Source organism: Pleurodeles waltl, chromosome 10 (genome assembly GCF_031143425.1).
Source record: "Pleurodeles waltl isolate 20211129_DDA chromosome 10, aPleWal1.hap1.20221129, whole genome shotgun sequence".
NCBI lineage: Eukaryota > Metazoa > Chordata > Amphibia > Caudata > Salamandridae > Pleurodeles > Pleurodeles waltl.
In genome coordinates, this window is record NC_090449.1 from 467,738,481 (window position 1) to 467,764,192 (window position 25,712).

Genomic DNA, 25,712 nt, shown 5'->3' on the forward strand with positions numbered 1-25,712 from the left:
GTGGCTGCTTGTCCTGTTGCATTTAGAACCATATTATTTGTGCAAATTGCATCCTCAAGTTCATTTTGAATACTAGGGTGCATGCTGCACTAACACAATTGTGCTAAATGATGCAGGGCTCAGGTCCTCACATAGTTCTACTTAAAGATCACACAATTTTGTTATTTTTTCATGTATTTACTCTACAGCAAATTATGAATGTTATGCCCACTCCTAGCAGCCAGCCAACATTTCAGTTTTTCCACAAGTGCTCTTGCCTTTGGGACTGCAGCACTTTTGGTTAATAATATTACCCCTTGCCTCCCCCAGTCCTCATCTCATTCATGGCAAATGGAGATATGGATATCTCCAAGACAGAAAAAAAATAACACAAGGAATGCTGGAACCCTACCCCACCTCCTCCCACCGGGAGTACTTTACTTGTAGTTACTGAACATTCATTCTGTTCTTTTTTTCTGTCTCCAGTCAGATGGGACATGCAGTGCTGGATGCTGCCCCCACAGGACTGGAGTGGCGATATTTCTTCTTCTGGAGCCGTCCTGCTTCCAGGGGGGTGCAGGCAGCGGTTGGTGTTTGCGTTCTTCCAGTCTGCATGGACAGCTGCTCTTCTTCAGTGATTCCAGTTGATGGAACTTCATTCTTTGGGGCCCAGGATACGTTGTGGCATTGTTTACGCATCTCTGTGACTGCCAATCAGGCAGGGGGACTCGCTGCCACTGCTGCTCATGAAGCAATTGCTGTGCGGCTCTTCCGGGTCTTGCCTAACTTCATGTGAGACTGGTCTGATGGTGAATAGGCGTTCCCAGAAGCCCAAGCATGTGGAAGATTCTGCGTCTCCATCTTCATCCTATTCTTCAGCCTCATCCCATTCTCCTGCTAGAGCAAAGAGGCACCGGGAGATTGAGAACTCTAGGCTCAGGAGGCTGATTTGGGAGATTGTTGGAGATGAGGGGCTCTGGTCGCCCTAAGAGTTTCCTCCCTGGGCAATCTTCACAGTCATCAGGCTCATATGAGGAGGTGCCTGGTCCTAATGAGCAGAAGGGCAAATACATCACTGTGATATGCTGCTGGTCACTTCTTTCCAGCCTGAGAGGTCTCTACTTCAGAGGCGTGGATGTTCGATGTATTGAGGACAGGTTATTGGCTTGAGTTCAGGCAGGTTCCTTCAGCTTCGAGGATCCGCCCGACTCCTTAGCCGTCCTGGATGGAGAAGCATGTGGCCTTATGTCAGGGGATTTCCTTTCTTCTGAAGAAGAGGGCCATTCCGGTGGTTCCTCTGTTGGAGCAGGCCAGAGGGTTCTACTCCATCATCTTTTTGGTGGCGATGTCTATGGGCGACTTCAGGCTGGTTTTGGATTTGAAGTCTCTAAACAGGTTTCTCCTCCACCTACCTTTCAAAATGGAGACCTTATAGAGAGTGATTCCAGTGGTTGTCATGGGGCACTGGATTTGCACCTTGGATATGCAGGACACTTATTACCATGTGCACCCTCACTACCAACAATTAATGCAGTTCTGCATTCAGGGGGTTCATTACCAGTTTCTGCTGCTGCCATTTGGCCTTCGGTCGGCACCAAGGGCCTTCACCAAAAGGTGGCTCCACTGGTTACTTCTCTCAAACGCCATGGCATCCACCTGTACCCCTGTCTGAACAATTTGCTGCTCCTTCCTCCATCAGAGGAGCAGCTTCTTCACAACTTGCAGGTGATGTGTACAACTCTCAGGGATCATGTATTTCAGTTTGTACTCTCTTAGGACTTGACTCTAATTGTGGCACGGTTTTGTACCAACCTCAACAGGGTCTTTCTTCCTCCTTCCTGGGCCTTGGTGTTACAATCGATGGCAGAGGAGGCGATGGCCAGTGCCTTTCTACCAGTTGGCTGTTGGTTGTGGCTGTTGAAATAAATGGCAGTGACAGTGTTCATGGTTCAATTAGCACGCTTTTATCTTGGGTTCTGTGGATTAATCTGCTGGCCTGTTGTGATCTGCGATCCATGGACTGGGCCAGCATGTTCCAGTGCTTCTGCGGTCCTTCTGGATCTGTGCTGGTGGACAGTGCTGGACCATCTGTTGAAAGGGGTTTCTTTGGTCCTCACTACAGACGCCAGTGCCTTTGGCTGGGATGCAACTCTGGGGATCGGTCCCTGCAGGTTTGTTGGTCTCTTCAGGAGGGCAGGCATTCTTCCAATTGAAGGGAACTCATGGCAGTCTACAAGGCGATCACGGGGTTTTGTCATGGTCTGGTGGGTCACAACAATGTGGTACAATCTGAGAACTAGGTGACTGTTGCTTATTGGAACCATCAGGGGGAATCCATTCCAGGTTTCTCGATGCAGTGTCTCTGCCTCTGTTTCAGTGTGGGGGGGAGTCATCTTCAGTCTGTGGTGGCAGCTCATGTCAGTTGGGTGGCAAATGTAGTGGTGGATACCCTCAGTCAGTGTTTTCCTCCTTCCCACGCACTGTCTCTCACCAGGGAGGTGTTTTTGCAGGTGTTCAAGAAGTTTGATGTGTCTTTCCTGGACTTTTTTGCATCTGGGATCAATGCGCAGGTTCCCGGGTTTTGCACCCACACACGGCAGGAAGGGACTTGTGGGGTGGATGCCCTGTTGTGTCCTGGGCCTTGCCGTCTGTTGTACTCCTTCCCCCGCTTGCTGTGATTCCCCAGTTTCTGGCTTGTCTGCTGAGGGAGTCTAAGGTGGTGGCTGTGGTGGTGTCCTTTTGGCTCTGGCACTATTGTTTCCCCAGTCTCAAGCTGATGGTAGTTCTGGGTCCTTTGATGATTCCTTGCTCCCCTTCTCCTCTGTGGTCTCTTCCATCCCTGGCCCTTTAGAGTCTTCGTCTCTAGGTGTGGAAATTGAAAGGCGGGGGGGTTACAGCACAAGAGGATCCCCATTAATATATCAATGGCTATTCAACATTCCCTTTAACCTTCCACTTTGCAGTCCTATGAGAGGCATTGAGGTAGTTTCCAGCTTGTGTGGTTTTCTTCAGTCAGTTGTCCTCCCTACATAGTTCCTTGACTGATGTGTTGCAGTTCTTGAGGGAAGGTTTTGAAAAAAGCTTAGTGGTGTCTACTCTGTGGGCCCAGTGGGCTGCTATTAAGAATTTGTATTCCCCTTGGGGAACCTGGCTCATGTTGACAAGCTGGTGGAACGGCTGTTGCATGGCTTTTCCCTTTTCTACCCCTTGGTTAGGCCCTTGTTTTCTTTTCGGGATATGCCTCTGGTGTTGAAGGCTCCGATGTCAGCTCCTTTTAAAACTTTGGAGCTTGCAGGCAAGAAGTTTGGCACCTTTAAGGTTGTGTTTCTTGTTGCCATCACTTTAGCCAGGCGGCTGGGAGAGCTGAGGGCTTTGATGGCTTGGGAGCCCTCTTTGTCTTTTTCTGCCGATGGGGTGGTGCTGTGATTGGATTCCTCCTTCGTGCCAAAGGTGGCTTCACAGTTTCATAAGTCCCAGGAGGTTGTGTTGCTGCCTTCGGGGTTGGTTCTGGGTCTTCCAAGGAGATAGTTTGGTCCTTTTTTGGATGTGAAGCAGGCCTGCAGATCTGCCTGGAGCAGAAGTAGTATTTTTGGAAGAAGGACTCCTTGTTTGTCTCATTTGGGGCTTCTTCGCAGGGGCAGAAGGCCTCCTCTGTGTCTCTTGGCAGGTGGATCAAGCAGGTTATTGAGTTAGCTTACTCTCTGGGTCTCCTCTTCCTGCTGGGGTGCAGGGGCTTTCTACTCAGGGGGTGGTCTCATAGGCTGAGTTGTGAGGGATGCCCATGGCAGAGATTTGTTGGGCTGCTACATGGGCATCCTCTAATACCTTTGTGAGGCACTATCGTCTCCAGAATGTGTTGGGTGATGATGACAATTTTTGGCTCGGGATCTTGTGGGCTGTGTGCCCCTTATTGGGTTTTCTTCCTCCGTTCAATAAATCACTTTTGGGTGTTGCAGTTTGATGTTGTGTCCTTTTGTGATATGTTCAGTCTATGAAGGCTGGGTTCTCGGAATTTGGTATTCTCCATTTGTCATGAATGGGATGAGGACTGGGGGATCAGGGGGTAATTCCCTATTAGTTACTAGTAATCTTCATTGCTCCTGGTCCTGTTGTCCTCGTCCCACTCATGACGCCCCTCTCTCCCTCCTGAACTGCCGGCCTTTACACGTGAAGACTTGGTATGTTCATAACGAATGCTGGGTAAATACAGGTTAAGTACTTCCAGGGGGTAGGAGTGGGGTAGGGTTCCAGCAGTCCTGGTGTTCTTTTTTCTGTCTGGGAGATATTCATATCTCCATTTGTCATACATGGCACGAGGACAACAGGACCAGGAGTAATGAAGATTAACCAGTAAGTAATAGAGCATTACGAAACTTTATACACAACCTCAGTGAAACTGTGCCTGAATGTAACCACAACTTTTTTAATTTTAACATATGCTTTTTTTCCTTCTTAAGGGATTGGTGGAACAAAATGGAGAATGTGTGCCTCCTTCTGAATGTGGTTGTGTCCATTTTATCCTGTCAAATGGAACCACACCAGCACCACCTTTGTACATACCTCCTGGAGGCACTGCATGGATTGGTTGCAAGAAATGGTGAGTAGAACATTAGTTTTCTGTTATTAGCAGGAGCCTGCAGAAATGTTTGCTTTGCATGAGGAACTGGCAAAGTCAATAGGTCTTGTTGTACAAATCCTCAACATCTTTTAATTGTAAAAAACTTGATATTCGCAAGGACAAATTTTGAAAGTCTTTGTCTTCATATGTGATGAAGAAGTAATTATTATTGAAATGAGTCTAAAAACTGATAGTTGTACATTAAAAGCATCAGCACCAAACACAGATTAAACTGTGGCGCAAGCAGCTCGCATTCATTTTAAATTAGCACTTGGAGTGAAATGAAGGTTGATCAAATGCCTCTTGAGAAAAACAAACTAATATTTTTATCTGCTTTGAACCCAAATGTCATCAATGTTAAAGGATCGTTTTACATTCATAAAGTCCTCATTCATGGTTTGGTGGGCAGACTGCCATGTGTACATGGTAAAGTATGCACCTGCTGTATTTACTCAGCTGCACCTCTCCCACCTAATTTAGAATGTGCTGTTAGATCGGTAGCTCTACTTTACGTAACTGTTTTCTGCTAAATGGTAATCCTTGGAGGTGCTCCTACACCAGCAAACTCAAAGTCCATTGTTTTTGGAGATCCTGTTTTTGAGAACAAATGACATTGTTTCCCAATTTTGGTCTACTTAACATAACCATGGACAAAGTCAGTAGGTCTACGCTTTCCAACAAGCATGCAGGCATCTTATAATGAATTAAAAAAAATAAAGCAAGAGAGAATTCCATTACAAGATGACCTCCACGCACACCTTCCATTTGTGAATTGTGAAGCAATGTAACTAGCATTTGCAAAGTCATAATAGCGAGCCAGGACCAAATATCTTGGTGCACTCAAAGGGGTTGGAGGGAAGGTCGTTTATAGAGGGGACTACATCTGGCACTGGAGGTAGGGAGAAGTTTAGTGGTGGGATTAGGGTGGAATAGAGTGATTGTGAATGGGTCAGTGGAAGCTCAGTGGGAGGTAACTGCAAGGTAATACTTAAAACCACTTGTAAAATTCCATAAAATCGTATTGATTTAAGGACAATCGGTGGATCCAGTGACAACTTTTAAAAAATAGCAATAGCCAATGGCTTAAGGGTGCTGACCTAAAGCCTGATCTTCTTCTTTATGTGTGTATGTGTGTTGTGGTTGATAAGGTCTCCAGTATGCAGCTAGAGAAGTCTGATTTTGCATCTGATTTTTATTGTTACTTTGTAGGGATGGACATAACTCGCTTCTAGCTCGATTATACAAAATCATGACATAATTATGCATAAGTGCATGTAATTGTACCAGGAACGTAATCCAGCATTTAGGACTGCACTACTAACTTAGCACAAAATGCATCTTTGTGTTTAAAATGGACCAAAGGATGCATTTCGTGCTAAAGAAATTGTGTTAAATTCAACAGGCATGAACAGCAGTAGCCAGCAGCCTCTTGTACTCTCTGTTTGTTGTTCCTGTCCTCCTGCTGTAGGATTTTTTCCGAAATGTTTAGTGTCAACAGTCATGTTTCAAAAGAGAAACAAGTGAAAAACTGCAATCATTTTTCCTTAGAATAAATCAATCAGTTAAGAGATAATGTTACCTAGTTCCGTAATAGATGTGGAGCTCTTGCCCATTTGCATTCTTGGACTAAAGTACAGTTCCTGCAGAACGCTGGTAAATCCTGAGTAACTTTCTCATCTCATATAATTCTGATTTGTAATCTACTTTAATGCTTTTTTTTAATTCACAAATGTTTATCTGGCAAATCTGCACCAGCCTCAGGCCCACTGTAAACTCTATCCTTGGACCCCATTATATTCAGGGCTCTGACACTAAGAGAATACAAGTGATTATCCTTAAGATCAAGGGCCTTCCCTTAAACCAATAAGGGTCCTCACTCACTGAGATGACATGCTTCATAATTGGGCCGCTTCACCGTAGTGACATACAGTTACACAAGGTGGGCCTCCCTGGAGCTCTTTTTAAAGGAAGAGAGGTAAGTGTGCCTAAAGTTGTTGCAGACGACCGGATAAGGAATGTGTAGGAGTGTGGAAATGCTTAAGAGGATTTTTATTACTCCCTCCCAATCCATGGTTAAAAACATATAAGGCCATCTCAATGCAGCCCTCCAGTCTGGGGTTTTCTTCTTCATGTGGTCCCTAACACTAACCTATCATTCCGTCAATTAGGTATTTATCAGAAAGGTCAAGTGAGGAAAGAAAAAGGATATACCTTGCCTGCAGGTGTATCCTGAACTGGGTCTTTTTGACCTGTATTTGTTTCCTCCTTCTGTGTTTCTTCATTTTAAGTCTGGATGTTGTCAAGATGTACATGCTGGAAAGCATCTTTGGAGCATACAGAACCACCACATTGGAATGCTGGCAAGAGCTGTAGAAAAACTAAATGCACTAGGGCAAATTTATGTGTATGTGAAGTAGTGCTAATGAACTACTGCTTTACTTACTCATAAATGCCATAGTGGATTGGCATCAAAGTGCTGTAGTCCCTATTAGTAAAAGTGCAAAGAGCGGAGAGCCCTTTCTTTTAGTACTGATACATATACATACATATATATATATATATATATATATATATATATATATATATATCCTCTAAGTATTCAAATTGTAGATGTTTTCTTTCCTATTTACGAAGGCTTTGTGACTGTGAGTAATACTGCAGGGTTACTACTTCACACTATCTTATTGAATTTACCCCATCACATTTTAGTGAAAATAAGTGTTCTTTGGCGAGCCAAACAATCGTTTTACAGTACAAATGCTGAATTACATTGTTTTAAAAGCCAAAGGTCTTGCAGCCTGTTTGGTAGAATCTTGAAGTAATCAAATATCGTGTGGTATGCTACAGTAGTCAGAAAAAAAATCACATTAGAAAATCTTGTCTGTGCATAAATAAATTGAGTGCGTTTCCCTAAAGAGTGATTTCGAGGTTAGAAAAATTAAAGAGTATATCAGCCCATGCTGTCTTTAAGAAGCCATGTGTCATGCAGCCTCCTGGAAGTGTGCCATATTTGCATTCCTTTCCCTCCTGTAGTATATTCTTTGTAATTGAGAACACAATGTGGTAAAACCAAACTGGTGCACACAAAACATTGAAAGATGTTTCAGGTGAAATGCATTTTGGTAAATACCAAAATGACACAAAATGTAATTAAAAAAACAAACTACACATGCATGGGTCCAGATTAGCCTAGTGCCTATGGACATTTGCATCTACTTTTTTGGCACCCCCAGAAACTTTGCTATTACAGAAGGAGCCACATATGCTTACATAGTCCCTGCATTAATGTTGATTGCTCCAGACCAAAATGTGCAAAGATGTCATCCTAAAGGTGCAGTCCGTTTCCATGGGGGTCTGGTCATGTGCAAATTATTGAACACTTTTGCCTTTGCACCTGCACTGCATTACAGATGCAGGACGAAACCTACTGTCACAAGGCGCAGAGGTTGTGCAACGCATATGATGTGGTTCACAGTCAGTACATTACCTTGAGAGCGATGAGAGCGATACATCTGTGTGGGCAAGGGATCCCAGGGACCCCTCCATTAATTTCCCCCACAGGGAGCTACAGTTCAGGTCTGAGAGGAAGAACTGCACCCCCTTTATTAAATTAGGCCAGGTCTCCTTTGAGTGCAGGCACAAGCTATAATACCTGTGGTGGGAACAGTGCATTTTATTGTGCAATCAGGTGTACTGTCTCTGTCTACACTGGGTGCATGAATTTAAGGTAGTATCCAGAATGAACTGGAAAAAGGCACTCAACATGTAACTTGGCACCTGGTATTGACTGTCAGATCTGATAGACTTTTGAAATAAAAATCTATCAATTTACCGCAGGTCCTAGAAAAAAACAGAATAGTTTGGAGAACAGGTTTTAACAGTTGGAAATTGTTAAAGGAAGTCATAATTTGAAACAAAATTGTTTGGGTCGTCTTTCTTTAATTTCTACCATGATCGAAGCAGACAACATCTAAAAGAAGTTGAGAAAGCGGAGGAGACAGAGCAGAGTTATGGTGAGTGCTATGGACAAATGGCACAAATGGTAATCAGCAAAAACACAAAAGGGGAGCAGGATTGGGAAAAAGAACTGAAAGGCACAGACTGCACATGTTCTAAATACAGTGCTTATTTTGTGCCAGTGTTTGTTGGTGCTCAGCACTTATTTATGACAGTCCAAAACATGGTTACCCTATCAGTCTATTGTTAAAAGTGCACAGTAGCAGAGTATTCAGCAATCTGATATGTAATTTAAAACAATAATAATACCAATGTGCCCAAGACAGTCTATAGCTTTGGGTCACTTGCTATAGTCCAGCGGCATTGTTAATGGTATTTGGCAGAGATTTTAGGTGGTGCAAACTGCAGTGACCTCCTGGGTCTAACTTAGGCCCTAGCACTTATGTTTTTTTGTTTTTTGTTTTTACAAATTGAGCACTGACCAAATAGTATTTAAACGAAACAGTAAAATGGGGGAGGATGATTGCATAGAGATCGGATTGCGATACACAGAGCATCCTCCAATCTTAAATTACTAACAAAAAAGAAGAAAAAACATTGGATAATGACACTACTGCAACTGGGAATGACGGTCGAGAAGAAGGGGAGAAGTATAGGTTGGTTTTCTCAGCTTTATAAATGCCATTCACTTTATCAATACACGGAAACTAGCTTGGCTAAAAGGGGTATACAAATTGGTTTCACTGTGGCTGTATACAACCTCTCGTAATGGCTACACACAGCAGAAGTCAGGCAGACAAAAACAATGTTCACGTCTGACACCATGTACCTCTCATGTCCCATCTTTCTATATAAGCCTGTGCACATCATAATAGGCCTGTGCGAATGTCACTTAATTTGCTATAGCATAGTTACATGAAATTACCTCAGAATTACACACAATTGCATGTAATTACACAGAATGCACTTTGCACTCAAAAATTGTCCAAAAGGTCCATTGTACAAATGAAACTCGGAAATATAATTTTGAGTTGATTTTCCGGTCACTCATGTTCTAAACACTGCAGCTCATATTTGGATTTGCAGTTTTGCACTCCAACAATACCCCAATGGTCCGCACAGGTAAAAAGTCTACCTGAAATGTTTGTTGACCACCCACATTAAAAAAAAAACACCTCTCTCATTCAAAACACTGCCATTCACCTTCGGATTTGTAGCTGTGCACTAAAGAATTATCCAGATGGTCTATTCGGGTAGACAGTCTACCTGAAATGCCACTTTTGTTCAAAAATTACTTGAGCAGTACATCGTGTGTTAAAATTTCTTCCTGAAGATCCACAATGTGGCGTACTGGCTTAATCTTGAAAAATTTGCATACATTTTGTTGCCCGAAATTACCAATATTTTGCCAGTTACCCCAGCATGATTACAATTTTGCCCTGATCTACATTATATTAGGTTAGGTAAAAGTTCAAAATGAGTGCTCCAGATATATGAAGTTCTTTTTGCTGTCACATCATCATCACTTTGAGCAGGTAAAAACGCACGTGAGAGGGAAAAAGGTAATCAATGAGGGCTTGTTGCGCAGTTAAACTTACACTTTTGTGTAAGTTTACACTTGCTGTAGTAACTTTAGTACTTTTTGTTATTCACAAACAAGCGTAGTAATAGTCAAATTACAGTTTTAGTTTGTGAATATCAAAAAGTAGTAAAGTTACTACACTACAGCAAGTGTAAACTTACACAAAAGTGTAAGTTTACTTTTGTGACTCAGTCTCGTGGAAGTAAACAGAGCAAGGAAGAAGAAATACAGAAATATAAAGGACAACATTGTCAGCAAAATACAAAACAATTTGAAATTCAATAAAAGAGGAGAAAGGGGAATCACTGTGAAAGAAAGATCATGGTCGAAATACACAAATTGTGCAAAATAAAAGGACACGTAGAGAATTCAGAAAAGAGGGGACATAGGCTTGTGAAAGCAAAAAATTATGCAAATAATAACTGATGTTTTCAGCAAAGCCTTAAGAATATATACTAATATTTTAAACAAATAATCAACTCTCAATTATTGATATACTTAACAACAACATTCTTATGTGTAAAATTTGGCATATCCAATAAATAACATTACAGAAGAGGCCCAGCTAAAAGAACTACCACAGGATGGACAAGAAAAAGGATTTTCCTGTTACAAAAACCCTCACCCACCAGGGCTACCCCTTGGTGGCATGCTTCATCATTGGGTTTCTTCCCGTTCTGCTATGGAGCGGGGCATGCTTTGACCTACGGGATACGAGGGAGCACTGATGTAGGCTCGCCAATATGAATCACAGAAGGGATAGGAGTGGTGGGGTCTTGGGTGAGTTAAAATACCTGTCTCCTAGTAATTCCAGTTATTTAATAGATCTGTTGGAGGCGGTATGATTAAAAAGGGGCTGCGGAAGTGGGAGATGTAACGTACCTGACTTCCTAGTCAACATATTTCGGAGCCTTCCCCTCAGGCTCCACTCCAGGACCAAGGTGGACTCCCTGGTGCCACTCCTTGTTTGACTACCTCTAATGAAAGCATAAATAATACATGCTCTGTGATACAGTGCAATTCACCTTACTAATGTGGTGTCATAAAATGATACCTATTGTTTATGGCGTCCGTCATTGATACCTGTGAAAATACAAGAGAAGCACAGTTATCATAACCCCCATTTGTAATGGGCAGCTACATATGTTGTTGTGGTGCCACCTGTTTGCAAACTGCACCCACTCATGGGAAACGGCACTCGTGAATATCAGGACTGAGAGACTGAAGTACTCTCACAATCAACAGTACAAGACATACTACATTTAACCCCTTGGGCGCCATGGACGTAATGATTACGTCCCGTGAAGCTGCGCTGATGCGTCACGGATGTAACCATTACATCCTTATACTGGCCCTCGGGAGAAACGCTATCGCTCCCCCCGAGGGCCACGCCCCTACCCTCCACGGCAGAGCTGGAAGGGGATCGCTTCCCCTTACACCCCTGACACCACCCCCCTTGGCCCCCTCTAGTGACCTCTGATGAAGTCAGTGCACGATCACGTGCTGACCTCATCAGAGGCCACCCGCGGATCGGAAGAGAAATGCTGGGGCCCGAGACGCATCACAAGGAAGGAAAGACGTTTCCTTTCCTTTGATGTCTCTCAGAACATTTCAGCAGCCGGATTGTGAAGTGATCCAGCTGCTGAAATGCCCCCTAGACACCAGGGATAATTTTCTAAAGGAAAATTGGCATGAGGGGAGTGACCCCTTGGGCAAGGGTCGCCCCCCACTGGGGCGATTATTATCAAGGCCTTTTCTGCCCCCATGGGGGCAGATCAGCCTATTGTTATTAGGCGCTAGGGATCTTTTTTTTTGTTTTTTGTTTTTCAGATGCGGGGAGCGACCTCTTAGGCAAGGGTCGCTCCTCTGGGTGGGAGGGGCAAATTATATTTAGGCCATTTCTGCCCACCTTGGGGGCAGGTCCACCTATGTTTTTTAGGCCAGTCTGTGCCCAAGAGGGGCAGAAACCACTAGACACCAGGGGGAGAGAAAGCCCACCAGAAACCAGGGAAGATTTTTTTTTCAAAAAAGAGGATGTGGGTATGGCCATACCTCCACCCCAAATACATTGTACCAAAGTTGTTCTGCCCACCGGTGGGCAGATGGGCCAATTACCCCAGATTCACTCCCCGGGGGCAGAAAACCTACTGGATGCCAGGGAATTAAAAAAAAAAACAATAGCGGGGTGGTGGCTACCAACCAGTATGGGCATACCCCCACCCCAACTGAAGGGGGTAACAGTCTTTCAGCTCTCCCCCGCACACTAAAACATCTTATCTCACGGCAAGTAAGAGGACATTTGATCATTTTGTGTCTTGGTTTTACATTTGGGCCATGAGAGCTTGTCTAACTCTCAAAATTGTCCCACTTGGAATGGTGAGGGCTGCACTTTTTGGGCTTTGGGACGCTGCCATGTAGAAAAATCCACAAGACCTAGACACATCTGAAAACTAAGGCCCATATTTATACTTTTTTTAGTGCTGCATTTGCGTCATTTCTGCGTCAAAAAGTGGCACAAATGCAGTGCTAAAAAAGTATAAATATAGGCCTAAACATCTGGGTGAGTGGTGTGCTTCACATGCACCCCACACCAATTTCTTACCCACAATACCATGCAAACGTCCAGCTTTGCTGGAAATCACACATTTTCCCACATTTTTGTGATGGAACCTTCCAGAATCTGCAGGAATCCACAAAATTCCTGCCACCTAGCATTGTCTCATCTATACCGATAAACATTCTGCCTCACTTGTCAGCCTAAAAATGTTTTTTTTCAAACTGCCCTTTTGGACCCGCTTTGGTTCCTCATCAATTTCGACATGTTTTTGGCTCTTCCTTCTCATAGGCACTTGGCCCACCTACACAAGTGAGGTATCATTTTTACCGGAAGACTGAGGGGAACGTTGGGTGGTAGGAATGTGTCCTGGTGTGGTGATCCCACACAGAAATGTGAGAAAAATTTGATTTTTATGCTAATTTTGAGGTTTGCTGAGGATTTTGGCTAAGAAAAAACTGGGGGATCTACGCAAGTCACACCTCCCTGGACTCCCTCAGGTGTCTAGTTTTCAGAAATGTTTGGGTTTGGTACGTTTCCCTATATGGCTGTTGAGCCCAGGACCAAAAACGCAGGTGCCCTCCCCCCTGCAAAAACAGGTAGTTTTGTATTTGATCATTTTGATGTGTCCATATAGTGTTTTGGGGCATTTCCTTTAGTGGGCACTATGCCTACTCACACAACTGAGGTACTTTTATTATCAGGAGGCTTGGGGGAACACTGGGTGGAAGGAAATTTGTGTTTCTTCTCAGATTCCAGAACTTTCTGTCACCGAAATGTGAGGAAAAAGTGTTTTTTTGGCCAAATTTTGAGGTTTGCAAAGGATTTTGGGTAACAGAACCTGGTGAGAGCCCCACAAGTCACCCTATGATTCCCCTAGGTGTCTAGTTTTAAAAAATGCACAGATTTGGTGGGTTTCCCTAGGTGCCGGCTGAGCTAGAGGCCAAAATCCACAGCTAGGAACTTTTCAAAAAACAGCTGTTTTCTTTGGGAAAATGTGATGTGTCCACGTTGTGTTTTGGGGCATTTCCTGTCACGGGCACTAGACCTACCCACATAAGTGAGGTACCATTTTTATAGGGAGACTTAGGGGAACCGTGGGTAGAAGGAAATTTGTGGCTCCTCTCAGGTTCCAGAACTTTCTGTCACCGAACTGTGAGGAAAAAGTGTTTTTTTGGACAAACGTTAAGGCCTGCAAAGGATTCTGGGTAACAGAACCTGGTGAGAGCCCCACAAGTCACCCCATCCTGTATTCCTCTGGGTGTCTAGTTTTAAAAAATGCACAGGTTTGGTAGGTTTCCTTAGGAGCCGGCTGAGTTAGGGACCAAAATCGACAGCTAGGCACTTTGCAAAAAACACATCAGATTTCAATGTAAAAATGTGGTGTGTCCATGTTGCGTTTCCTGTGGCGGGCATTAAGCCTACCCATGCAAGTGAGGTACCATTTTTATTGGGAGACTTGGGGGGACACAGAAAAGAAGAACAAGTGTTAATGCCCCTTTTCTTTCTCTACATTTTTACCTTCCAAATGTAAGACAGTGTTTAAAAAAGAAGTTTTTTTGAGAAATGCACTGTAATTCAAATGCAAGTATGGGGACCCCGGAATTCAGAGATGCACAAATAACCACTGCTTCTCAACACCTTATGTGGTGCCCATTTTTGAAATACAAAGGTTTCCTTGATATCTAGTTTTCACTCTTTATATTTAAGCAAATGAATTGCTGTGTACCCGGTATGGAATGAAAACCTATTACAAGGTTCAGCTTATTTATTGGCTCTAGGTCCCTAGGGTTCCAGATGAACCCACAACCCCTATATATCCCCGCAACCAGAAGAGTCCAGCAGACGTAACGGTATATTGCTTTAAATAATCTGACATCGCAGGAAAAAGTTACAGAGTAAAACGTGGAGAGAAATGGCTCGTTCTTTCACCTCAATTTCAATATTTTTTTATTTTACCGCTATTTACTGTTGAAAAGCTTGTAGGATCTAAACAAATGACCCCTTGCTGGATTCAGAATTTTATCTACTTGTCAGAAATGTTTAGCTTTACAGGTTCCAGCATTGGTTTCACACCCGTGTCTGTCACTAACTGGAAGGAGGCTAAAAGCACAAAAATAGTAAAAATGGGGTATGTCCCAGTAAAATGCCACAATTGTGTTGAAAAATGTGTTTTTTTGATTCAAGTCTGCCTGTTCCTGAAAGCTGAGAAGATGGTGATTTTAGCACCACAAACCCGTTGTTGATGCCATTTTCAGGGGAAAAAACACAAGCCTTCTTCTGCAGCCCTTTTTTCCCATTTTTTGGGGAAAAAACAAAATGTTTGCTGTATTTTGGCTAATTTCTTGTTCTCCTCCAGGGGAACCAACAAACTCTGGGTACCTCTAGAATCGCTAGGATTTTTTAAAAAAAGGACACAAATTTGGCATTTATAGCTTGCGTGGACAAAATGTTATGAGGGCCTAAGTGTGAACTGCCCCAAGTAGCCAAAAAAAGGCCTGGCACCTGAGGGGGAAAAGGCCTGGCAGTGAAGTGGTTAAAACTTTTAAACATGTAAACAAGTGAAACACACCAAACAGCACTTACCTACTTTGTAGCATTTGGATTCTCATATCATAGCTCCTCCGGGAGGGGTGTGTGCTTGTAGTCACACTCTAAAGATTTGGCAAAGTTTTAGAATCGATTCATCGTACCATATCTGTAGCGCGATGTAAACAATGTTCAAAATGCACTTACTTCCTGAAAGTGAAACCCCCTCTCTCTACCTAATACTCACCTCCCAGGGGTCTGAAACTTGAATGATCACAAAGGAGCCAGGCTTAAATGTGCAGCAGCTCTTGCATCTCGGTACGCTAAAGCGTGCAGCACTAGACCACTAACTTCCCCAAAATAGTGGCCTCCCCTGGGGATGAAGGGGTTGGGGGGCCCGTGAGGACCCTATAAGTAGGTATCCCTTGTGGATGTCTGTATTTGCACGCTGTTCATTGGCGCTTCATGGGCTTACAGAGGCAGAACTGGGGATTCCCATATCGTTTTGATAATAATTTGAGAGTTTATTTCTTGTTTTTAACGGATGGTTACTCATTCCCTTCTGACTGTGATGGTGATGTATATGTCAGTGGCTAATATGTATTGTTGAGGGTTTGCTCTTTGTGACACTGTGGAATGTAAAGGAATGAGATGGACATAGAACCTTTTGCGTTGCCTAGATGTACCATTCATTTCAGGAGATGTATATCCGACAAATGATTAATGTGATGTTCGTACTTTGGCAGCTGGCTCCAAGATATGTTCTCATTGAGGCCAAATTGGTGTGTGCGTAATTTATAAACCCATTGTTGTTCTTTTTCAAACAGTGTATATTCACAATTAATCTCTTTATGGTTTTCTAGGATAACCCACTGGTAATCCTCCACTGTGTGTGCTTTCTCTTTTAAATGAGTGGATATTTTAGTCGTAGCCCTTCCATATCTCAGGTTAATAGGGCGTTTGCAGATGTGAGTCTTAACCTTGTGGGTAGTCATGCCCACATAATATAGGTTACATGGACAAGTGATCATGTATACTGCTTGCTGAGTGTTTCAATTGGAGAGTTCTCTAATGTCCTATGTTGTGCTGTCGTTAAAGGTGACCTCTTTAGTGACCTTTGTTAGATGGCACACACTACAGTTCCCACATGGATAATGTCCATTGGGTAGTGATAGGTAGTTGATATCTTCTGGTTTACTACAAAGGTGGTGTGGCCGTGTGTGTACAAGCATGTCTCTCAGACTCTTTCCCTGTTTATGTGAAAACAGGGTTTGGAAATAGTTAATGAGCCACTATTGAGGATGTGCCAATGTTTGTTGATGATCTTGCTCACTTGATTGGAGGCTATGTTAAATGGTGTGATACATGTCGGCTCCCATGTGAGCATTAGGTACAGAGTGGAAGTGTTGCTTTTAGGAAGTAAGTGCCTTTTGAACATTGTTTACATCGTGCTACAGATACGGTAAGATAAACCGATTCTAAAACTTTGCCAAATCTTTAGAGTGTGACTACATTCACACCCCCCTCCTGGAGGAGCTATGATATGAGAATCTAAATACTACCGAGTAGGTTATGAATGCACCCCGTGGGCGCTGTTTGATGCGTTTCACATGTTTACATGTTTAAAAGTTTTAAATGCAGTATGTCTTGTACTGTTGATTGTGAGAGTACTTCAGTCTCACAGTCCTGATATTCACGAGTGCTGTTTCCCACTAGTGGGGTGCAGTTTGCAAATAGGAGGCACCACACACACAAAAAACATATATAGCGGCCCATTACAAATGGGGTTATGATAACTATGCCTCTCTTGTATTTCCACAGGTATTAATGACGGACACCATAAATAATAGGCATCATCTTATGACACCACATTAGTAAGGTGAATTGCACCACATCACAGAGCATGTATTATTTATGCTTCCATTAGAGGTAGTCAAACAAGGAGTGGCACCAGGGAGTCCACCTTGGTCCCGAAGAGGAGCCTCGGGGTAAGATTCCGAAACATGTAGACTAGGAAGTCAGGTACATTACATCCCTCACTTCCCCAGTATTTTGTTTAAAGTCCGCATGAACCTTTTGGCCTCTCCATTGGCTTGAGGCCAACATGGTGTGCTTTGCCTGTGACAGATGCCATGGTATTGTAATTACTCAGTGAACTCCTGACTGGAAAACATTGGACCATTGTCCATAAGGCGTTCTCTCAACAAACCATGGGTGGCTATGACTTTTTCCAAACGGTGAATTGTGTCACTGGCTGTTGTTGACTCAATGGTTTTAACCTCAGGATATTTTGAAAAATTGTCTATGACGACCAGCGTATGCCCCATCAGATAGATTTCCAAAGTCAGCACTGGCTCGTGCCATAAGATAGGTAGTATGGTCTCAGTGATGATGGGTACTGATAACTTCACAGGTCCAGCTGCTTGACGTAGTGGGCATTGCTGGATAGTACGCTCCACTAGACTATCCAGATTCGGGAACCATACCTTGCATTGCAGTCTTGATATGGCTCTGAAGATCCCCTGGTGAGCTGTGTGAACAAGGTCAACTATCTGTTGTTGCATGGTTCTAGGGATTACCAAATGAGATCCACTCATCAAACACCCTTCTGGAGAGACAGATAGCTCCAGACAGACAATGTGAAGGGATGTCAGGGACAGTCTCGCTTCCTTGGTGCGATGGGAGGCCCTTTGAGTAAGGGTGTGCCAATTTCCAGATGTTACTGCGAAGATGGCCAGTTGAAGGCTTTCATCAGTGGTAGTGACCTTAGCAATGCCCGCCATGGAAATGGGGAGCGGCCTGGGTCCTTCTACCAACAATCGAACATACTTCACCTCCTCAGCATCAGATTCATCTTCCATGCTGGCGGTCCTTGCATGCCTTAATAAATAATCAGATGGATTTTCTAATCTGGGACAATATATCACAGAGAAACTGTGGGGGTCATTCCTACCCTGGCGGTCATAGACCGCCAGGGCAGGGGACTGAGGAAGCACCGCCAACAGGCTGGCGGTGCTTCCGGGGGCATTCTGACCGCGGCTGTAAAGCCGCGGTCAGAAACGGGAAACCAGCCGGTTTCCCGCTGGTTTCCCGCTGCCCCAGGGAATTCTCCACGGCGGCGCTGCTTGCAGCGCCGCCATGGGGATTCCGACCCCCTTACCGCCATCCTGTTCCTGGCGGTTTTCACCACCAGGAACAGGATGGCGGTAACGGGTGTCATGGGGCCCCTGGGGGCCCCTGCACTGCCCATGCCACTGGCATGGGCAGTGCAGGGGCCCCCTAACAGGGCCCCATAAAGATTTTCAGTGTCTGCTAAGCAGACACTGAAAATCGCGACGGGTGCCACTGCACCCGTCACACCCCTTCGGGCATGAGATGTTTTTCATATCAGATGGGCAGTTTGGGAAGTGCATATCAACACAAATTCTGACCTCCCTTGGCTGCTTGGGTTTCTGTGCCACCATTATTGGGAACACCCAGGGTGTAGGATCGTCAACCTTTTCAATGATGTTTGCTTGCTCCAATTTCCACAGCTCTGCTTCTACCTTGGGACGTAGGTGAAAGGTACCCTGCTGATGCTTCAGCATGACAGTTTGGATAGAGTCATCAATGTGCAAATGTATCAGATGCGCCTCTACGGTTGTCCGCCAGGTTGCAGTATATGATAACATGAATAGCTTCCTTTGGGTCATCATCATCATCATCCATGTCCTCTTCATCGTCTGGTATTGTGGGAGACTGCATTGCGTTGATTGTTTTGGGTTTCTGTGTGGAAGAATGGCATACTTTGGAGAAGTGGTTAGGTTTATTGCATGCTGAGCATCGTTTTCTTTGAGCAGGGCAGGGTCCTTGGTGTGGATGTGACCCTCTACATCCTTAACATGTCTTGGGAGTTGAGTTGGATTTGGGACAAGGTCTCTTTTTATCTGTACTCACTGCACTATCAGGCTTCGTCTTCACCTGGTGCAGCAGAGCCACTTGTATATGTGCAGCGCAGACTTTGGAGAGTTCCTTGGAGCAACTCCTGGCAATATGTGGGCCATGGACATCCCTGAACCTTGAAGAATATTCTTTCAAAGCTTAATGGAAGAAGAGCAGTCGTGTATGAATTTGGTACAAATCACATCATTGGCATCGGGCAGAGTACAGGTGCTGGCCAAGTATTTAAGGCAAGAATAAAAAGTGTCCACAGATTCTTCAGGTTGCTGACGAGCCTGATGCAACAAGAACCTCTCATGGTCGGGATTTGCGAGGGCCTCGAAGTGAGCAGTTAAAGCCTATTTTGACGTAGCATAGGTGTACGGAGGAACAACCTCGACAATAGACTTACCTAGTTTGTGAATAGCTGCCCCTCCTATTATAATATCATAGGACTCCGTCAATTGTTTTCCAGGCCCACTGCCGCAAAAAAAGGTCTCTAGCCACCTGACCCAGTACTTCCATCTCGCTGCTTGAACAGGTAGGGGCTTATCCATCACAAACGGTTTCAGTGCAGGTACGGAGGCCATGATGATGGCAGGAAAGGGGTGGTGTAGACAGCGCAGGGTCAAACCACTGACCTTAAGTGAAAGTGACATGGACCAACGATGGCGCAGTTGGGGAGAGGCAGTTGTGGGATGGCAGGAGATGACACCAAAAACATGCAGTGGTGCAGTCCTACAGTGTGATGCACTTGTTTCAGGAGTGCTGGAGCCTTGACAGCCGATGACCTGTGCAGAGGAGTGGGGCCAGTATCCTATACGCTTGGCTGGCATGCCTGAAGTGAGAACACGATAAGGGTGATACAGGTGCAGGCAGGAGGTGACAGATATGCCTCGCATGACTCACCAGGCAGCCAGATGGTGCGCAGAATGACAGGTCAGAAAGTGCTCCACACTTGAAGAATGGCACCGTGGCAGGGGAAAACCAGTTCTGTGGCCAGTGCGTGGCCACCTCTCCAGTAAGGTCTCCAGATCCTGGGGCAAACAGAGTAGTAGTTAATGTTCAGGTACCACTGAGAGTCATCTCTCCCATGACCTGTAGTTAACGTTCAGGCCCCCCTGACAGGGATCTCTCCCATGAATTTCAGATCCTCTCATGTCAACTTAGCTCCTGGAGCATGAATAGCTGGTGAGAAGCACGGCCTTTTTGACATGCTGCAGGCAGGAGGCCAGAGGAGCAAGACAGAACTCACCTCTGCTTTCTTCACAGAGACTTAAACGCATGCATGCACAGCAGAGTACAACATGTGGTAATGGCAGGAGCAGGCCTGCACAGTGCGAACAGGCCTCAGCACAGGCAGCAGAGCAGCATGAGATGCTCTGTGGCTGGAACAGACCGCAGCGATGACAGCAGAGTAGCAGGGAATGCTCCAAGGGTCACCGATGGGAGCACATCAATAACTACACTCAGGAGCAGGACCACATTGTGGACGGGCAAGTACCCACTCTTCGCATGTTTGTTGTGTGGCACGTAAAGATGGTTAGTGCAAGGCCACACAGCACTTTTCAAATAAAAAGGCACAGGTGCTGTATTATCATGTATGGGCTAAGGAACCATGAGATCGTGTCCTGGCCACTTTCATTGCTTTCGCCTGTGATGTCATGGTGTGACCACCTTAGCCCTTTTCCCACGGTCTACCTGGAGAATACCCCTCCTTTGGGGAAGGACCACCCCATGCCGAAAGATCAACATGGGGTGGTGCTTCCCCAATACTGAGTCAAATTTGCGATGTCTAATCTTTAAAAAATAGACAAAAACAAATCAATCGGGGGCCCTGGTATCTGCTTACAAACTACAGATGATATCAAGCGGGTTCCTCAAGGGTGGGGTATTTTAATGGCAACCACAGCTGCTTTCTGACTACTAAAAATAAATAGAAAAAAGTGACCATTTGAAATGAGAGAGAAAACAGTTAAAGATGGTATGAGATAACAGTAGAGGTTTCTGACTCAGAGAAAACAGAGACGTAGGGAAGGAACAGAAATGAGCTAGAGAATTGAGTAAGAGGAGACATGGACGTCTAAAACAAAAAAAAATAGAGAAAAAGGAACATTTGAAATAAGCTAAAACGATTCAACATTAAGAGAGCAATTTCAGACAAAAAGAAAACAGAAGTTGAGTTTATAGGTGCTTTCAGCCTACATTGACTTATTTCCATACAGAGAATAACACTTTTACATAAGAAACTAAAACAAAATATAGTATTCAAATAAAACTAAAACTACAAATAGTGCCCATGTGGGATGAAGAGGTGGTATTACCCTAAAGATATATAGTGTGGCATTTATCCTGCAGTGCAATAACTAAACAAGTATAAACGAGAAAAATTCTGTTGTACAGAGAACATGTTGAAAAAACGTATTGCCTGCCCTATGGAGAAACGGCAGGAGTCAATCTGCAGGGATAAATGTAATTTCATTGCTTTGAACAACGTTCGTTAAAAAGTCCTCATTAAAATTGGTATTTGTAATGGTGACACGAGAAATGCTCTGACTACCTCAAGTTTGACAGACTTTTCTGTCATGGCACAGCTTTTGACAAGGTACTTTCCCTAGTGACTCCGTCAGAGGAAGAAAAAGACACATGCATCGTTACTCAGAGTCTAGGTCTTCTTGTGACAGTCATTACAGCATGAACCACAGGAAGACGGACTAGGAGGTTGTTAAACCTGGCATCCTTGGGGTGGGGTGGTCTCCCCTGCCTTTTTTGCCTCTGCTTCCCATGGATTAACTGTATGCTGGACTCTGTTTTTACTGTTTTTGGTACTCTGGGCATGTTACCACTGCCGACCAGTGCTAAAGTGCAAGTGCTCCCTGTCTAAAATCTATGTGTAATTGGCTTTTCCATGATTGGCACATTTGATTTACTAGTAAGTCTCTAGTAAAGTGCAGTATAGGTGCCCTGGGCCTATAAATCAAATGCTACTTGTGGGCGGGCAGCACTGGTTGTGCCACCCACATGTATAGACCTGTGAACATGGCTCAAACCTGCCACTGCAGTGTCTGTGAGTGCAGTTTTAAACTGCCAATTCAACCTGGTAAGTGGCCTAAACCTTCACTTTTTATACATGTAAGGCACCCTCTACGACTGGCTCTAGGTAGAACCCATAGGCAGGGGTGCAGTGTATGTTAACCCCCTTCGCTGCCAGGCCTTTTCCCCCCTCCTGTGCCGGGCCTTTTTTTGCCTATTTGGGGCAGTTCGCGCTTAGGCCCTCATAACTTTTTGTCCACATAAGCTAACCAAGCCAAATTTGCGTCCTTTTTTTCCAACATCCTAGGGATTCTAGAGGTACCCAGACTTTGTGGGTTCCCTTGAAGGAGGCCAAGAAATTGGCCAAAATACAGTGAAAATTTCGTTTTTTTCAAAAAAAATTGGAAAAAGTGGCTGCAGAAGAAGGCTTGTGGTTTTTCCCCTTGAAATGGCATCAACAAAGGGTTTGCGGTGCTAAACTCAGCAGCTTCCCAGCTTTCAGGAACAGGCAGAATTGAATCAGAAAACCCAATTTTTCAACACAATTTTGGCATTTTACTGGGGCATACCCCATTTGTGCAATTTTTTGTGCTTTCAGCCTCCTTCCAGTCAGTGACAGGAATGGTCATGAAACCAATGCTGGATCCCAGAAACCTAAACATTTCTGAAAAGTAGACAAAATTCTGAATTCAGCAAGGGGTCATTTGTGTAGATCCTACAAGGGTTTCCTACAGAAAATAACAGCTGAAAAAGAAAAATATTGAAATTGAGGTGAAAAAACCATCAATTTTTCTCTACGTTTTACTCTGTAACTTTTCCCTGCAATGTCAGATTATCGAAAGCAATATACCGTTACGTCTGCTGGACTCCTCTGGTTGCGGGGATATATAGGGTTTGTAGGTTCATCAAGAACCCGAGGAACCCAGAGCCAATAAATGAGCTGCACCCTGCAGTGCGTTTTCATTCTATACCGGGTATACAGCAATTCATTTGCTGAAATATAAGGAGTAAAAAATTGCTATCAAGAAAACCTTTGCATTTCCAAAAAGGGCACAAGATAAGGTGTTGAGGAGCAGTGGTTATTTGCACATCTCTGAATTCCGGGGTGACCATAGTAGCACGTGAATTACAGGGAATTTCTCAAATAGATGTCTTTTTTACACACACTCCTATATTTGGAAGGAAAAAATGTAGAGAAAGACAAGGGGCAATAGTACTTGTTTTGCTAATCTATGTTCCCCCAAGTCTCCCGATAAAAATGGTACCTCACTTGTGTGGGTAGGCCTAGCACCCGCGACAGGATATGCCCCAAAACACAACGTGGACACATCACAGAAAACAGAGCTGTTTTTAGCAAAGTGACTACCTGTAGATTTTGGCCTCTAGCTCAGCCGCCACCTAGGGAAACCTACCAAACCTGTGCATTTCTGAAAACTAGAGACCTAGGGGAATCCAAGGAGGGGTGACTTGCGGGGCTCGGACCAGGTTCTGTTACCCAGAATCCTTTGCAAATCTCAAAATTTGGCTAAAAAAACACATGTTCCTCACATTTCTGTGGCAGAAAGTTCTGGAATCTGAGAGGAGCCACAAATTTCCTTCCACCCAGCGTTCCCCCACGTCTCCCGATAAAAATGATACCTCACTTGTGTGGGTAGGCCTAGCGCCCGCGACAGGATATGCCCCAAAACACAACGTGGACATATCACAGAAAACAGAGCTGTTTTTAGCAAAGTGACTACCTGTAGATTTTGGCCTCTAGCTCAGCCGCCACCTAGGGAAACCTACAAAACCTGTGCATTTCTGAAAACTAGAGACCTAGGGGAATCCAAGGAGGGGTGACTTGCGGGGCTCGGACCAGGTTCTGTTACCCAGAATCCTTTGCAAATCTCAAAATTTGGCTAAAAAAACACATGTTCCTCACATTTCTGTGGCAGAAAGTTCTGGAATCTGAGAGGAGCCACAAATTTCCTTCCACCCTGCGTTCCCCCACGTCTCCCGATAAAAATGATACCTCACTTGTGTGGGTAGGCCTAGCGCCCGCGACAGGATATGCCCCAAAACACAACGTGGACATATCACAGAAAACAGAGCTGTTTTTAGCAAAGTGACTACCTGTAGATTTTGGCCTCTAGCTCAGCCGCCACCTAGGGAAACCTACCAAACCTGTGCATTTCTGAAAACTAGAGACCTAGGGGAATCCAAGGAGGGGTGACTTGTGTGGCTCGGACCAGGTTCTGTTACCCAGAATCCTTTGCAAACCTCAAAATTTGGCTAAAAAAACACATGTTCCTCACATTTCTGTGGCAGAAAGTTCTGGAATCTGAGAAGAGCCACAAATTTCCTTCCACCCAGCGTTCCCCCACGTCTTCCGATCAAAATGATACCTCACTTGTGTGGGTAGGCCTAGCGCCCCGCGACAGGATATGCCCCAAAACACAACGTGGACATATCACAGAAAACAGAGCTGTTTTTAGCAAAGTGACTACCTGTAGATTTTGGCCTCTAGCTCAGCCGCCACCTAGGGAAACCTACCAAACCTGTGCATTTCTGAAAACTAGAGACCTAGGGGAATCCAAGGAGGGGTGACTTGCGGGGCTCGGACCAGGTTCTGTTACCCAGAATCCTTTGCAAACCTCAAAATTTGGCTAAATAAACACATGTTCCTCACATTTCTGTGGCAGAAAGTTCTGGAATCTGAGAGGAGCCACAAATTTCCTTCCACCCAGCGTTCCCCCACGTCTCCCGATAAAAATGATACCTCACTTGTGTGGGTAGGCCTAGCGCCCGCGACAGGATATGCCCCCAAACACAACGTGGACATATCACAGAAAACAGAGCTGTTTTTAGCAAAGTGACTACCTGTAGATTTTGGCCTCTAGCTCAGCCGCCACCTAGGGAAACCTACCAAACCTGTGCATTTCTGAAAACTAGAGACCTAGGGGAATCCAAGGAGGGGTGACTTGCGGGGCTCGGACCAGGTTCTGTTACCCAGAATCCTTTGCAAATCTCAAAATTTGGCTAAAAAAACACATGTTCCTCACATTTCTGTGGCAGAAAGTTCTGGAATCTGAGAGGAGCCACAAATTTCCTTCCACCCAGCGTTCCCCCACGTCTCCCGATAAAAATGATACCTCACTTGTGTGGGTAGGCCTAGCGCCCGCGACAGGATATGCCCCAAAACACAACGTGGACATATCACAGAAAACAGAGCTGTTTTTAGCAAAGTGACTACCTGTAGATTTTGGCCTCTAGCTCAGCCGCCACCTAGGGAAACCTACCAAACCTGTGCATTTCTGAAAACTAGAGACCTAGGGGAATCCAAGGAGGGGTGACTTGCGGGGCTCGGACCAGGTTCTGTTACCCAGAATCCTTTGCAAATCTCAAAATTTGGCTAAAAAAAACACATGTTCCTCACATTTCTGTGGCAGAAAGTTCTGGAATCTGAGAGGAGCCACAAATTTCCTTCCACCCAGCGTTCCCCCACGTCTCCCGATAAAAATGATACCTCACTTGTGTGGGTAGGCCTAGCGCCCGCGACAGGA

The 25,712-nt window shown here is 44.6% G+C and overlaps 1 protein-coding gene across 1 annotated transcript in view; it reads left to right on the plus strand.

Moving 5' to 3' along the window:
- LOC138261625 (SCO-spondin-like) overlaps nucleotides 1-25,712 on the plus strand; it is a 1,514,343-nt gene that overhangs the window by 1,162,633 nt on the left and 325,998 nt on the right. The window contains exon 97 of the mRNA XM_069210750.1: nucleotides 4,437-4,576. Within this exon, the coding sequence (XP_069066851.1) occupies nucleotides 4,437-4,576 (140 nt within the window). The remainder of the gene's footprint in view (nucleotides 1-4,436; nucleotides 4,577-25,712) is intronic.